Source organism: Vulpes lagopus, chromosome 1 (genome assembly GCF_018345385.1).
Source record: "Vulpes lagopus strain Blue_001 chromosome 1, ASM1834538v1, whole genome shotgun sequence".
NCBI lineage: Eukaryota > Metazoa > Chordata > Mammalia > Carnivora > Canidae > Vulpes > Vulpes lagopus.
This window is the reverse complement of record NC_054824.1, coordinates 29,433,480-29,449,460: the sequence shown is the minus strand read 5'-3', so window position 1 is coordinate 29,449,460 and position 15,981 is coordinate 29,433,480. Positions and strand designations below refer to the sequence as shown.

At 35.1% G+C, this 15,981-nt stretch overlaps 1 protein-coding gene and 1 non-coding gene across 3 annotated transcripts in view; one reads left to right on the top strand and one right to left on the bottom strand.

The window, feature by feature from the left end:
• DOP1A (DOP1 leucine zipper like protein A) overlaps nt 1-15,981 on the top strand; it is a 114,563-nt gene that overhangs the window by 39,294 nt on the left and 59,288 nt on the right. For both annotated transcript variants that reach the window (XM_041762516.1, XM_041762509.1), the window contains 4 exons: nt 600-781; nt 5,874-6,044; nt 9,473-9,662; nt 13,027-13,125. In XM_041762516.1, coding sequence (XP_041618450.1) covers nt 600-781; nt 5,874-6,044; nt 9,473-9,662; nt 13,027-13,125 — 642 coding nt within the window. The remainder of the gene's footprint in view (nt 1-599; nt 782-5,873; nt 6,045-9,472; nt 9,663-13,026; nt 13,126-15,981) is intronic.
• On the bottom strand, nt 8,676-8,791 carry LOC121474669. Its single transcript, XR_005983456.1, has one exon. It is a non-coding gene; the product is annotated as a U5 spliceosomal RNA (small nuclear RNA).

The following is a 15,981-nucleotide window of genomic DNA, read 5'->3' as shown; positions in this document are numbered from 1 at the left end:
TATAAATTCTGATCTGACCATTATCTCTAAAGAAATACTATGTTTGAATAAATACAGTTAGTTGTATTTGGTCCACTTGGGAAATTAAATTAGCAAAAACAAATGGGCATTTATAATCTTAAGTAGATTCTTTTAAGCATTAGAATTCCTTGCTATCATATGATATACTAAAGCAATGGTTGCCCCTCTTCCACCTACATATTTATGTTGAGATCCAATTTCCTTCATATCTTTCAGCATATCAAAAATAGATGTAAGGCTGACTGACATTAGAGATCAGCAAAAATCTAAATCCTTTCCTTCTTTTATGAATAAGTTTGTTGGCAAAATACTGTGATTTTTTTAACATAAAAATGCTGTCTCTGTTACCATGTGGTGGGTTTAGTTTTTAACAAAATAATTTTTTTACATCCTCAGTTTTAATTTTAAATATGGCATATACTGATATAACTGACTGAGGCAAGAGTAATTTGGCATCCTTTATAAATATTTAGAGCCTAAAGAAGTCCTATAAGGATTTTTGATAATTCTGTGCTAGAAAATGGAAATAAAAGATATATTTTTGTTTTCCTCAACTGAATTACAATGTTTTCTTCAAGGTTTTACAAAATAATGCAAAGTACCAAGTAGTACCCAAAAAGCTGACCATAGGCAAACGCCTAGCTCAATGCCTACATCCAGCATTACCAGGTGGAGTTCATCGAAAGGCACTTGAAACATATGAAATTATCTTCAAAATCATTGGTCCTAAGAGACTTGCCAAAGATCTTTTTTTATACAGGTAAGAATAATTTTATTATTTATATATAAATTAAAAATATTTTCAACTGTTTCATGTTTATGCAGTAAAGACTAAAATATTGAAAACTTAATAATGGAAGTTTTTAGATCAATGTCAAATATTTTGATAGTTAAATGCTTCAGAAAAATTTAGGCTATTCATTTTTGTAAGTTTTTTTTTTCTTTGTCATTTATGGCAAGTTTTTGTTTAGGATTGTTGAGACTATATGGCTATCTGCCTTTTTAAACTTAAGGACAATGATGAGAAAAAATAAGATACCTTTATCTCTTAGTAGCTTTCAATGTAGTTAATCATTCTTTCCCTGAAGTATTTTTTTTCTCTTGGCTTACATTCTGCAGTTTACTTTTTCAGTCTTCATATGGACATACGGAATTTCTTAAAGCTTGCTTAGTCTTATGTTTTTCACTTTGTATTCTTTTGTTGGATAAGCTTATCCACATCCATGGTTTATTCTTTTAAGTGCTGACTCCCAACTCAGTATCACCAGTGTTGGCTTCTGCTTTAAACTTCTGGCTTACTTGCCATTTTTGTGTGGTTCTATAAAAGCAGCTGAAGTTCACCCTCTTCCAAACTAAACTCATTTTCTATAAACCCCGCTTTCTGCAAGTGTACTAAGGTTCATTAAATGGCATCATTTTCCATCCATTTATACAAGCCTGAAATCCAAAAGATTACACTTACTATCTTGTTTTCTTTTGCCCATATTCTTCTCATGTACCTTCTGTCACTAAAAGCTAGGTCTCATAATGGTAAAGAACAGAAGATGTGGGATCAAAATGGTTTATCTTTACCACTCACCAGCTCTTTGATCATGGATCATTTTCTTCACCTCTCTGTGTGTATTCTCATTTGCAAAAGGAGAATAAGTTTACCAGTTTCACAGGATTGTTAATAGATTTAAAAATGTAAATATGTATAAAGTGCTTAGAACAATGTGCAGCATATAGAAGTACTCAATAAATGTTAGCTATTGTTCTGATAGATGTTCCAGTGCACTTACTTCTTTCACCCTGACTGGCAGCATCTACTCTTAGGTAAATTATCTCTAGCTTAGTCTTTGTCATTGGCCTCCTAGCATGCATGTAATATCTGTTCTTATCTTTTTATGCCCTTTCTCCCCACAGTACCAGAGTAAAATTTTTAATACCTTAAATAGATGTCATTCCCCTGGGAAAACTTCCATTGAGTTCTTCCTGTTACTTAGAAGTAAAATTCAAAGTCCCTACTGTGGCTTCTAAAGTTCTATATACTTTGGTCCTGCCTGTGTCAATTACCTCCAGCTCCTTCCACTTTCCATCCAAATTACTCCATTCTGTGACACAGTTCTTTTTATTTATTCTTCCTTAATTTTTTGTTTCCCTCACCCTGTGATGCTCTAATCCAGGTCTCTGATTAAATATCAAATCCTCAGAGAAGACTTACCTAGCTACCTTATCCATAAGAGCCTTTCCTCCACATTTTTGTCATTAGTACCCCATAATTTTATGTGATGTATTTAAGGGAGGTATCATTTTATTTATCCTGGTTGGGATTTATTGGGATTTTTTAATCTATGAATTAGTGACTTTTATCAATTCTGAATCTCTTCAAATTGCCTTTACTCCATCTGTTCTCTCTCCCCTTTTTAGAACTATGAGTAAACATGTGTTAGATCTTCTCACTCTGGCTCTCCCATCTCTTATCCTCTCTTGTTTTAAAACCTCTTGTCTGTCTGTGTTGTATTCTGGATAATTTCCTCTTACCTAACTTCCAGATCTCTCATTCTTTTTTTCATTAATATGTGAAATTCTCATCCTTAGTGAGATGTAAGTGACTATAACATTGTATAAGTTTATTGCATACAGCATATTATTTGATATATGTACATACTATGAAATGATTACCATAGTTTAGTCAATACATCCATCATAACCTCAGTTATGATTTCTTATGATGAGAACTTTTAAGGTCAACTCTCTTAACCTTTAAATACAGTATTGTTAACTATAGACACCATCCTGTATATTACATCTCCAGAATTTATCTATCTTGTAATTGGAAGTTTGTATCTTTGACCACCTTCACCCACTTCTCCTCCCCCCATCACCTAGGCAACCATCAATCTCTACTCTGTTTTCATGCAGCTGGTTTTCTTAGATTCCACATTTAAGTGAGATCATACAATATTTGTTTTCCTCTGTGTGACTTATTTATTTCACTTAGCATAATGCCCTCAGGTTCATCCATATTGTCACAAATGTCAAGATTTCATTTTTTTTATGACCAAATACTCTAGAGTGCACGTATGTGTGTGTGTGCACTTGTGTGTGCATAAGCATGTGTGACAGTTTATCCACTCATCTGTCAGTGTCTTGGCTATTGTAAATGCTGCAGTAAATATAGAAATACAGATATCTTTCCAAGATCCTGATTTCAGGGATCCCTGGGTGGTGCAGCGGTTTAGCGCCTGCCTTTGGCCCAGGGCGCGATCCTGGAGACCCGGGATCGAATCCCACGTCGGGCTTCCGGTGCATGGAGCCTGCTTCTCCCTCTGCCTATGTCTCTGCCTCTCTCTCTCTCTGTGTGACTATCATAAATAAATAAAAATTAAAAAAAAAAAAGATCCTGATTTCATTTCCTCTAGGGTATATATCCAGAAGTGAGATTTTTGGATTATATTGTTGTTCTATTTTTAATTTTTTGAAGGACCTCCTTACTGTTTTCCATAATTGTATCAATTTGCATTCTCTCCAACAGCATACAAGGGGCTCTCTTTTCTCCACATCCTTGCCAGCATTTGTTATCTCTTGTCTTTTTGACAGTTTTGAGGTGATACCCCATTGCGTTTTTGATTTATATTCCCCTGATCATTAATGATGTTAAATACTTTTTCATGTTTGTATTGGCCATTCCAATATCTTCTTTGGAAAAATATGAATCCAGATCCTTTGCTCGTTTTTTAATTGGACTATTTGAGGTTTTTTTTGTATTGAGAGATATGAGTCCCTTATATTAATTTTGGATATTTACTCCTTATTAGATATGTGGTTTGCAGATATTTTCTCTCATTCCATAATTACTTATTCATTTTATTGATAATCTTTTACTGTGCACTAGCTTTTTAGTTGGATGTAGTCCTAGTTGTTTATTTTGCTTTTATTGCTTTAGATTTCATATCCAAAAATTCGTTACCAAGACCAATGTCAAGGAGCTCTTCCCCTATGTTTCCTTCTAAGAATTTTATGGTTTCTGGTATTTAAGTAATATGTAGTGTATTGTTAGTTTCAGGAGTGGTAGATTTTCCTTTTTTTTTTAAAGATTTTATTTATTCATGAGAAACAGAGAGAGAGAGAGAGAGAAGTTATGGGGGGGGGGTGGCGGGGAGGGGGGAATGGATGAAGCACAGCCCTGGCAAAGGCCAACATTGGGCCTGGGACTTTTGGAGCATGGTAGCTTTCAGGAGGCTTCAACTGTAAATTTGGATCAGACTACCTAAAATTGGAGGCAGAAAAGTGTGAAACTAAGGGAGTTTTGTCTTGATGACCTCTATTTATTATATAAAGTAGGAGCAAGAGATTCTTAATGTATTTGTTAAGTACTTAAATGCAAGAGGACTTGGTGCTAAGGCCTTAGGATACAGAAACAAAAAGATAGTCATGGTCCCTTGCTTTCTGATACAGCTTTACCTGTTAGAATTTCTCTATAAGTACAGAATTACTTACTAGAATCAGTAAGTATCAGGTACTATAGGAACACAAAATAGGGAGCCTAACCTGGTCTAATTAGGAGACGGCCTCCTCTAGGAAATAGCTTGAAATTTTTTTTTAAAATTTTTATTTATTTATGATAGTCACAGAGAGAGAGAGAGAGGCAGAGACATAGGCAGAGGGAGAAGCAGGCTCCATGCACCGGGAGCCTGATGTGGGATTCGATCCGGGGTCTCCAGGATCTCGCCCTGGGCCAAAGGCAAGCGCCAAACCACTGCGCCACCCAGGGATCCCAGGAAATAGCTTGAGTTAATTCCTGAAAGTCTAGGAGTCAGCCAAGCAACAAAAAAAGATATAAGTCTGGGAATATGGAATTGAACCTGTCAGAGCAGCATGTGGAAAGGTCTGGATACTAAAAAGAGCATGGAAGGTTCTGAAACAAACCTGAAAAGGAATTTCTTCAGTATAGTTGGAGCGGAAGGTACAAGAGCAAAATTGGCAAGTTTATGTGGGCTGTACAGAGGTATGTAGTAACAAAATGTCAAAAAATGTCAAAAGTAGGGTGCCTGGGTGGCTCAGTCGGTTAAATATCTGCCTTCCGCTTGGGTCATGATCTCAGAATCCTAGGATGGGAGCCTTGTGTCGCTCCCTGCTCAGCGAGGAATCTGCTTCTCCTTCTCCCTCTGCCTCTCCTCCCAGCATGTGCACATGCTCGAGCTCCTGCACGCTCTCTCTCTCTCTCTCTGTCTCAAATAAATAAAGTCTTTTAAAAAAATGTTAAAAGCTACATTAAACTAAACTATCTGAAAGGCAATAGGAAACTAATGAAAGGTTTTACTGACAACAAGTGCTTCAGGATAATACTGAAGCAATACCTGGTAAGTCATGATAACTGAGCTCTATATAATGGTTATGTCTTCTAAGGAAAAGTCTGGTAGAGATAATTTATAATATTCAAAAAAATATCTAGAAGAATGATTTGGAGAGAAAACTTGGTGATTGATTATGAAAAAGATTATTTTGAGTTAAGGATCTTCCTAAATGTATAGATTTTTGGTCAGCCAGATGGATGGTGATGCCATATTTTGAAATTGTGAAATTTGAAGACTTGGTGAAATAACTGTGTAGCTACTGGGTTTGTGAGTATGAAGCTTAAGTGAGAGACCTGGATTGGTTAAATGGATGTAGAAGTCATCAATATATAGATAGCATTTTGAGCTGATTAGTAGTACTTCTTTCCTCAAAATACAAATCAAGATTCATAAATATATATATATATATATATATATATATATATATATGTATGTATATATGTGTATGTGAATTGATACTTTGTAGTTAATGTGCCTCTCCCCACTCCCTTTTGTTTCTATTTTTGGAAACAGTTCTGGGTTATTTCCTCTTCTTGCAAATGCTGCCATGTCTGTGAAGCCAACTTTGCTGAGTCTGTACGAGATATATTACTTGCCTTTAGGTAAGACCCTGAAGCCTGGTCTACAAGGACTGCTAACTGGCATTCTGCCTGGCTTAGAAGAAGGATCAGAGTACTATGAGAGGTAAGGCAGGACTGCTGGTGGTGCAGCTAAGCGATCAAAATCATGGATTTGTCAGCAAGCATCCTCGGATTAATGTTTTAACGTCATACAAACTAATTATTCTATGCATTTCAGTATATGACCTGAAGGTTTCTATAGCCAAAAAAAAAAAAAAAAAGGTAGTATATTTAGTTTGTATATTACAATGAAAATATAGGTAGGTAGTACGAGCACAGACTTGAGAGGCCAAGGGACTGGGTTCAAATCCTGGTTTGATGGACTGGACAGTTTAGGAACGCTTTTTCACCATTTATTCAGTTTCCTCATCTACAAAACAAACATTATACATAGTGCATTCTGTTGTAATAATCACTTAGTCCAGTGCGTAGCACATTTAAGTCATGAAAAAAATTGCAACCCATAATTTAAAATAATCAAAATATAGGAACTTAATAAAAGAATGGGAAATTGGGCCATATGCCAACAGTTTTTAAATTATTAGTGGTGGGTCACCTGGGTGGCTCAGTCGATTCAGCATCTGCCTTCGGCTCAGGTCATGATCCCAGAGTCCCAGGATCAAGCCATGCATCAGGCTCCCTGCGTCATGGGGTCCCTGCTTCTCCCTCTCCCTGTGCTGCTCTCCTTGCTTGTGGTCTCTTTCTCTGTCAAATAAATTAATTAAAAAATAATATAAATAAATAAGTAAATAATTAGTAGTGGAAAAGAACCTAATACCAAGTACAGTGCTGTTTTGCTAACATGATGCTGTTGATATTTTAACTTTTTAAAGAAAATGATTTAATCTATTTTGGAGTGTGTTATTTCTTAGAAAGTTTATAGACAGTGCACAATAGCATTAACTATCTTTAATAGCTTGTTACTGATATTCTTACCAAAAAGGAAATTATAAATTCAGGTGGAAAAAAAAAACAGAAAATGCCAAGCTTATTTTATGAGTACATTTAATGATTTAAATTTAAGTACTTTACTTTGGTACATTGACCAGCTACTCTCTTTTATTGTGGTTATATATTCCTGTAATATAGTAAGAATCTAATCCTGAAAATACTGGATTACCTTCCTAACCTACTTGGAGAAAATCTTTTTTTGTCTCAAAACTTATCATTTTCTTTTGTTTACCTTTTTACTTACAATTTTAGAAACATGATATTTCATTTAGTGTATAAATCAGCTTTGTTTCTAATTGTTATATTCTAAGGGAAATACTTTATAAGTCTGCTAGATACAGTTAAAATTTTGACATAATGATTTTTATGAATGTAGTATCTATGGTGTATCTCATTATGTGTCTTCTGTTTAATATGTAATAACAAAATACCGCAGATTGGGCAGCTTATAAACAACAAATTTGTCACAGTTCTAAAGGCTGGAAGTCCAGTATCAGTACCAGCACAGTCATGTTTTGGTGAGGGCCCTCTTCCTGGTTTCATAACCGGACTCTCCTCCCTGTGACCTCACACAGTGGAAGGGACTATGGAGTTCTGTGGGTTTTCTTTCATAGTAACACAAATCTCACTCATGAGAGTTTCACCCTCATGACTTGAGCACCTCCCAAAGGCTCTATCTCTCCTAATGTCATCATTTTGGGGGGTTAGGGTTTTAACATGACTTTTGAGGAGACATTCAGACCATAGCATTGTGTTTTAACAGTTATTCCACACAAATTCTAATAAAGGGATTTATAAACATGTTCTTTTAAGCCATAGATACATTAAGGCCAGAAGGGAGTATAGTGTTAGGTTAGGTCACATGGCAAGTAAACAGTAGAGCACATCATCAGGTTCTTTTGATTCTGACTCTACTGTACTACAATGTAATATATTTTTGTGTATTATGTTATTCTATGTTTGAAACAAATCAAAAGTAATTTATTTTAGAAGATAATCCTTACTAAAGCAATAATTTTGTTAGAGGTCTGATTCATCAAATTTTAATGAATTACAGGATATGAGGGCAATCTGGCTATGATATCTGTCACCCCATGATAACTAGGGTTGATTCAGCTGACCCGGTTGAGTAGGCAGGTGTCCCCTTCCTTCACTCTTCCAGGTGTGTCCCTCCCAAAGCTGTGTGCTTGATCAGAGCAGCAACTTTCTACAATAGAGGAGGACCATTCTTTGGTCAGAGATAAATGATTAGCCTATATTCCCCTGCTAGAATCTCCAACAAACTTTTTATTTTTTATTTTTTATTTTTTTTAAAGATTTTTATTTTATTTGTTCATGAGAGAGAGAGAGAGAGACAGACAGAGAGAGAGACAGAGACCCAGGCAGAGTTCGGAGAAGCAGGCTCCACGCAGGGAGCCTGACATGGGACTCGATCCTGGGACTCCAGGATCACGCCCTGGGCCAAAGACGGCGCTAAACCGCTGAGCCACCCAGGGATCCCTCCAACAATTTTTTTAAATTTTGTGAATTACATAATACGATTTCAAATAGAAGGAAACATTTGGAAAATAACCTTTTTTTTTTTTTTTTTGGAAAATAACCTTTAAGAATTCATGGGGTGGGGGTGGAATCACCTGGGTGGCTCATTTTGTTAAGTGCCTGACTCTTGATTTCAGCTCAGGCCCTGATCTCACAGGGTTCTGATTTCAAGGCCTACATTGGGCTCCACACTGGGCATGGAGTCTCCCTAAAAACAAAAACAAACAAACAAAAACGAGAGGTGGTGCACCTGGGTGGCTCTCCACGGAAATCTTTAGTAAAAGGCGAAAGATTTATTGCACCTGGGTGGCTCACTGGGTTAAGTGTCCAACTCATGATTTCAGTTCAGGTCATGATCTCATCTCGTGTCATGAAATCAAGCCCCAGATTGTTGGGCTCCTCAGGGAATCCGCTTGAGATTCTCTCCCTTCCTCTCCCTTTGCTCTTCCCCCTGTGCACATGTGAACATGTGCTTGCTCTCTCACTCTCAAATGAATAAATCTTTAAAAAAAAATTTTCATAGAGAGGTACCCGGGTGGCTTAGTTGGTTAAATGTCTGACTCTTGATCTCAGTTCGTGTCTAGATCTCAGGGTTGTGAGTTAAAGCCCCATGTTGGGCTCCACACTGGGTGTAGAGCCTACTTTAAAAAAAAAAAAAAGAATTTCATAGAAATTAAACAAAATATATTCTGCTGTAGGATTACTATTAATTGAGATGTATAGGACTTGGGGCATTTTCGTTGTTGTTATCTTCATTTTACAAATTAGGACATAGAACTGAAGAAAGTTTGACTTTTCCAAATAACACAGCTAGTAAATGGGGGAACCAGGACTGAAATCTAGTCCTCTGAAGTATACACTTCTAGTTTATCACACTTGTCTCCAGGGCAAAGCACAGAACTACAGTATAAATGCTTTCATACTTTCTGGAGAAGAAGAATTTTTTTTAACAATGTGAAACTAAATGCGTGTCTTCTTAAGCCACTTTGTTTTGTACCTCAGAACAAACACCTTGTTGGAAAAGGTTGCTGCTGCAGTGGATCAGTCAGCCTTCTATAGTGCCCTCTGGGGTAGTCTCCTCACCAGTCCTGCTGTACGTTTACCAGGAATCACATACGTTCTCGCCCATTTGAACAGGAAGCTTTCCATGGAAGATCAACTTTATATAATTGGCAGTGATATTGAGCTAATGGTATGTCTATATATGGTTGCTCATGTAACATACTTCTTTAGAGCCAGGCACACTATTCCAGACAGATAGTGAGAACTGTACCACAAACAGGGTTCCTATTTTTGTGGAGATATTTTTCATCAAGGAAACTCAAAGACCAAATTAGTCACTAATTATTGTTTTTAAAAGTTTCAAATTATTTTTTTCATGGAAATGGAATTATAGGTTATATGTTATTTCCATCGGTTATTCAAGCAAATAAATTGTCTTTATTACCATTTTGCTAACTGATAAGACCATTGTTAATATAGCCACGTTAATTATATGATTCCAAAAGAGACCTTCTACTCAGTCACAGCTCTCATAGGAAAGATGGATTTTTAACAAAGCAACAGCCGGATTCTGTAATGGGATTTGTACAAGAAGATATAGTACCAAAGGAGATGGTGCAAGATAATACCAAAAAAATTACATCAATTGCTTATACTTTTTAATTTCTAGATTAACAACAAAAGGAAACCTTTTATCTCTGTAGAGTGCTGTACTGTGAAAATTAGCAAAGTAACAAACCCTCAAAGGTCATTATGAAAAGTGTTTTTAAAAAATTGTGGTTAATCATTCTGTACTTTTTTTCCCATTTGATTATGAAATGACTGAAATTTTTATGCAGATTTTTGGTTACATTTATTAAATTATAATTAACGTATACTGAAAACAACATCTTGTGTGTACAGTTGTATGAATTTGACAAATGTCTACCATCAAGTAACCAATATTATGAACAAGGTAAAGACTATCTACATCACTCAAAAAAGTTCTTCTGTGCCCCTTTGTAGTTACTTCTCTTTCCCTACACTCCCAGGCCCCTACAAATACTGGTCTGATTTCTGTTCCTAAAGTTGTACTTTTTCCAGAATATTATAGAAATGGAATCATACAGTATCGGCCATTAAGTCTGGTTTCTTTTATTTTTTTTGCAACACATGTGAGGTTCATCCACGGATATGCACATACCCATGATCCTTTACATTGCTGTGTAGAATCATTTTGCATGAATGCACTGCAGTTTATTTATTCATTTACTAATTAATGAACATTTGTTTCTGGTTTGAGCAATAATGAATAAAGTTGCTGTGAACAGTTGCATACAGTTGTTTGTGGAGACATATGTTTTTATTTCTTGGGGAAATACCTAGGAATGGGATTTCTGGTTCATATAGTAAAGGTACATTTAACTTTTTTTAAATGACAGCTTTATTAAGATAAAATTCACACACCATAAAAATGTATCCTTTTGAATGGTACAGTTCAGGGGTTTTTAGTATATTCACAAAGTTGTGTAGTTATCATCTAATTTTTAGAACATTTTCATCACCTTAAAAAGAAACCCCATAGTTATTAATCACACCACCTTTTTCCCTCACCTCTGTCCCTGACAGCTGCTAATCTTTGTTTCTATAGATTTGCCTATTCTGGACATTTCATACAAATGCAGTTATACACTATATAGCTTTTTATGAATGACTTCTTTCACTTGTCCTAATATTTTTAATATTCATCCATATTGAAGTATGTATCAATACTTCATTCCTTTTTATGGTTGAATAATAATGCGTTGTATGGATGGATGATACCACAATTTATATATCTGTAAGATAGGTTTTTTGGCTATTCTGAATAATACTCTGAATATTCATGTGTAAGTTTGTGTGTCAACATAGGTGTTCATTTAGTAATGGAATTGCTACATCATATGGTACCTCTGGGTTTAACTTTTTGAGGAATTAGCAAACTTTTCCAAAGTGACTGCACCAATTTACATTTCTGCCAGCAACATATAAGGATTCCCATTTCTCCACATCCTTTTTAACGTTTGTTATTGTCTTTTTATAATAGATACCTTAGCAGGTTTAAGTGTTATTTCATTGTGGTTTTGATTTGTATTTCCCTAATGACTAATGACATTGAACATATTTTCTTCTGGTTATTGGCATCTTTATATCTTCTTCCAGGAAATGTCTCTTCAGATTCTTTGCCCATTATTTAAACTGTGTTATTCCTCTTTATTGTTGTTGTTGTGTTGTAAGAGTTCTTTATATATTCTGGATGGTAAACCCTTGTATATATGATTTAAAAATATCTTCTCCCATTCTATGGACTATCTTCTTATTTTCTTGATACTGTCCTTTGAAGCACAAAAATTTTAATTTTGATCAAGTCTAGTTTATCTATTTTATCTTTGTGCTATTGGTATTAGATAGTATCCAAGAAATTGTGTCTAATCCAAGATCAGACATTTATTCCTGTTTCTTCTTGTATATGTTTAAGGTTATAAGAAACTGCCAAACTATTTTCCAAAATGACTATACCATTTTTATGCAGATTTTAAAACATATTGTTACATTTACTTTAAATGACTTAATAGAAATTTTAAACAAATCACTTTATTTCTTTAAAAAATAAATGTCACAATTGGAAAACTATTTATAACATATTCCTGAGTACTATCCTCTGTATTATTCAAAAAGCTATAATAAACAAACAAAAATTAATAAGTAGAAAAATGCATTTGAACAGATAATTAACCTAAAGGAAATAAAAATAACTCAAACATATGAAAAGATGCTTAATATTGCTTATGATAGAAATAAAAATTTACACCAGGATACCAATTTTCATAAATAGGATTGGCAAAAATAAAAAAATATAGATAAATATGGAAAAACAGAAATTGTTACACATAGCTGCTGGGAATATAAATCTATATAACCTTAATGGAAAGCATTATACTATTTATATTGCAAATACATATACCCAAAGACTCAGCAGTACTACTTTAGATTTATCCTACAAGCATACTTGTATATCTTTGTATTGTATATTGCAGCATTATTTAAGATAGTAAATATGTACAAATAGTATAAATATCCATCATTAGGAGCCTATTAAAAAATTAGGATTCATCTATGAAATAGAGTATTTCTTTGTCCATAAAGAAATAATGAAGCTCTTTACGTAGTGTTAAGGAAAGATCTCCAAAATATATTGTTAAAAAAAGGCAAAATCTGAGATACATGCATGTGTGCTCCTATTTACTTAGTTTTGGAGAAAATATTCACTAGTAATGCTGGTTGCATGTAAAAAGGAAATTGAGTAGTTTGGGGACAAATATGGGAGAACTTTTTGCTGTATACTCTTGTGTGTGCCTTAATTTTTTCTAAACCATCATAATATATTTACCTATCAAAATAATGTAAATACATTTAATTAACGATAAGAAAGAAGCATACAGAAGTATTTGTTGGAAAAAATGAAGCATTCTGTTTGCATGGTAAATCTTTCCCAGTGTAATAGACAATATATATTAAAGGCTCTCTTATTTCAGGTAGAAGCAGTAAGTACTTCGGTGCAGGACTCAAGTGTACTTGTGCAGAGAAGCACACTGGACCTCATACTCTTCTGTTTTCCATTCCATATGAGTCAGGTAAAACATCACTAATATTAATCTGAGGAATTCTTTGGAAAAATCATAGATTCCTGATGCATAGTTATTTTTAAAATTGAATTTAACTTGAATTCTTTTGTTTTATGAACTGGTAAGTACAATACATAATTATGTACAATTCATGCAGGGCTTGAACTCACGACTCTGAGATCAAGACCTGAGCTGAAATTGAGAGGCAGACAATCAACTGAGCCATCCAGATGCCCTGAATAAGTTCCTTTTTTAAAGAATTTGTCAGAATTTTGAAAAAGAAGAAAAAGGGTTATTGATTTGCATAAGAACACAGGGAATTGAAACATTATTTCATAGAATCTTTAAAAATTCTAACCTATTAAAAAAAAAAAAAAAAAAACAAGAGATAATCATTGCTGGTTCTAAGTAAGGCAGGACTCTGAGACCCAGGCCTTCTACCAAGCTATTATCTCTGCTCTGATGAAACTTACCTTTACTTGGTTTGGCAATTTGATGATGTATGTCAGACCCTTAGCAGAGTTGGCTCTTTGAAAGCCAGATATTCAGTCACTGTGACATTCTCTAGTACTTTTTTTATTACAGGTGAAAACAGTTAACAAATCATGAGTGAAGTGTTTCATTGGCGGGACTTTATTATCAGTCTCTTCATTTTTAAAGAAATGGTCTGAATTCTTTTGAGTTCTAAACTTTGGTGAGCTATGTAGAACAACAATGTATGAACATTCAGAATTAAAGAACAAAAGTAGTTAGATACAGAGAATTTCTGCCTTGGAAAAGCATATTTATTTCTAAAAAGTCATTAGCAGAAAACACTACTATTTTGGGGTTTTGTAAGAACTATGGTTGGTAGATAACTAGTGAGTTTTCATTATGATCTGCCAAGCTCACATTTTTCTTTATTACTTTATTCGGTTGAAATTGAATTATTAATAATTGAATTTTATACTTCATTGCCTGTATTGTCCCCAATTAGTACATAAACTATCCTTAGTTTCTGTTTTTGAGATTTTCCATCCTTAAACCAGAGGCCTTTATTCTGCCTCTGGCTTTTCACAGAAACACCTGCTGGGATGTCGAGTGGTCTAAACTTATCAGCATAGGAGTGGGCAAACAGCTCATCGGGTAATAAGGAGTCTTTTTTTAAAACCCATAAAAGAAAATGAATATGCTAAAATAATGTATATGGCTCAAAATCCTAAAATAGTTACTATCTGGGTCTTTATTGAAAAAAAGTGTACTGGGATCCCTGGGTGGCGCAGCGGTTTGGCGCCTGCCTTTGGCCCAGGGCGCGATCCTGGAGACCCGGGATCGAATCCCACGTCGGGCTCCCGGTGCATGGAGCCTGCTTCTCCCTCTGCCTGTGTCTCTGCCTCTCTCTATCTCTCTGTGACTATCATAAATAAATAAAAATTTAAAAAGAAAAAGAAAAAAAGTGTACTGACTTTTACTCTTAAACTTTCCCATTATTTTCTTCCCTTCCAAGCATTCAGCATTGTTTGTCTTTGTCACTGATAGGTGATTCAGCAAGATGGGAGGGATTAAGTCATAGTAGACTTAAATTGGGAAGAACCTAATTTGTAATCTCATTAGACCAGTGTTTTCTCAACCTTTTGTTTAGCTGATTTCTTTCAGTACTTTCTTACTCTACCACCTCTGTATTCCTACCAGCCAAGATTTTCTCAAGCCTTACCTTTTATAATTTGTATTATAAAACAATAGCTGTGTTTAATGTTTTTTTTTAAAGTACATATCCTACCAAGGCCCATTATAATACTTCCCCCATTACTGTACCAAATTTTTAAATTACCTGAGAATATTGATGAAGACAAAATCATATTTGTTCCCCACTTTTCCTCTTTCTATATCTTGCATATAATACATTTTAAGCAAATATTGATTTTAATTGTAACTTAAGGGAGCCTTCATTATATTGTCCCAAAAGTGATTACTATTAATAACCTCAGCAGTTAGTGTTTATAGACTCTTTTTACTTATTTCATGGAAAATTGACCCTAATATCTAATACTTACACCTTTGAGAATTCTTTTCCATATTAGAAATATGTGGTTATGTCAACAGTAATCAAGAAATGACTTCTTAATTTCTAGAGTAGTTTGAGGGGAGGGGAAGGCACCTGGGTGGCTCAGTCAGTTAAGCAACCAACTCTTGATTACTGCTCTGGTTGTGATTTTAGTGTCCTGAGATTGAGCATGTGTCAAGCTCCACACTCAGCAGGGAGTCCACTTCTCTCCCTCTCCCTCTGCACCTCCCTCAACATGTGCACTCTCTCTCTCTCTTTTTTTTTTTTTTTTCTGGTTAAAAAAAAAAAGTTATTTGTGTGTGTGTGGTTTTTTAAAATAAAATTGGGGGATCCCTGGGTGGCGCAGCGGTTTGGCGCCTGCCTTTGGCCCGGGGCCCGATCCTGGAGACCCGGGATCGACTCCCACATCAGGCTCCCTGCATGGAGCCTGCTTCTCCCTCTGCCTGTGTCTCTGCCTCTCTGTCTCTCTGTGTGACTATCATGAATAAATAAAATCTTAAAAAAACCAAACCTTTAAAATAAAATTGGGGAGACATACATACTTTTAAAAAATTTTTTTAAATTTATTTATTTGAGAGAGAGAGGGAGAGCAAGCACACATGCAGAGAAGCAGACTCCCATTGAACATGGTGCCAGACAGGGCTTGATTCCACAACCCTGAGATCATCACCTAAGCCAAAAATCAAGAGTCTGATGTTTACCCAGCTGATCTACCCAGGTGCCCCAAGACATTAGTCCTTTTCAACATTTTATTAAAATATCTGTAATCTTCATATCTGATGTTAGATTAGCAGTTTTCAAATGCTTTGGTTTTGAGACCC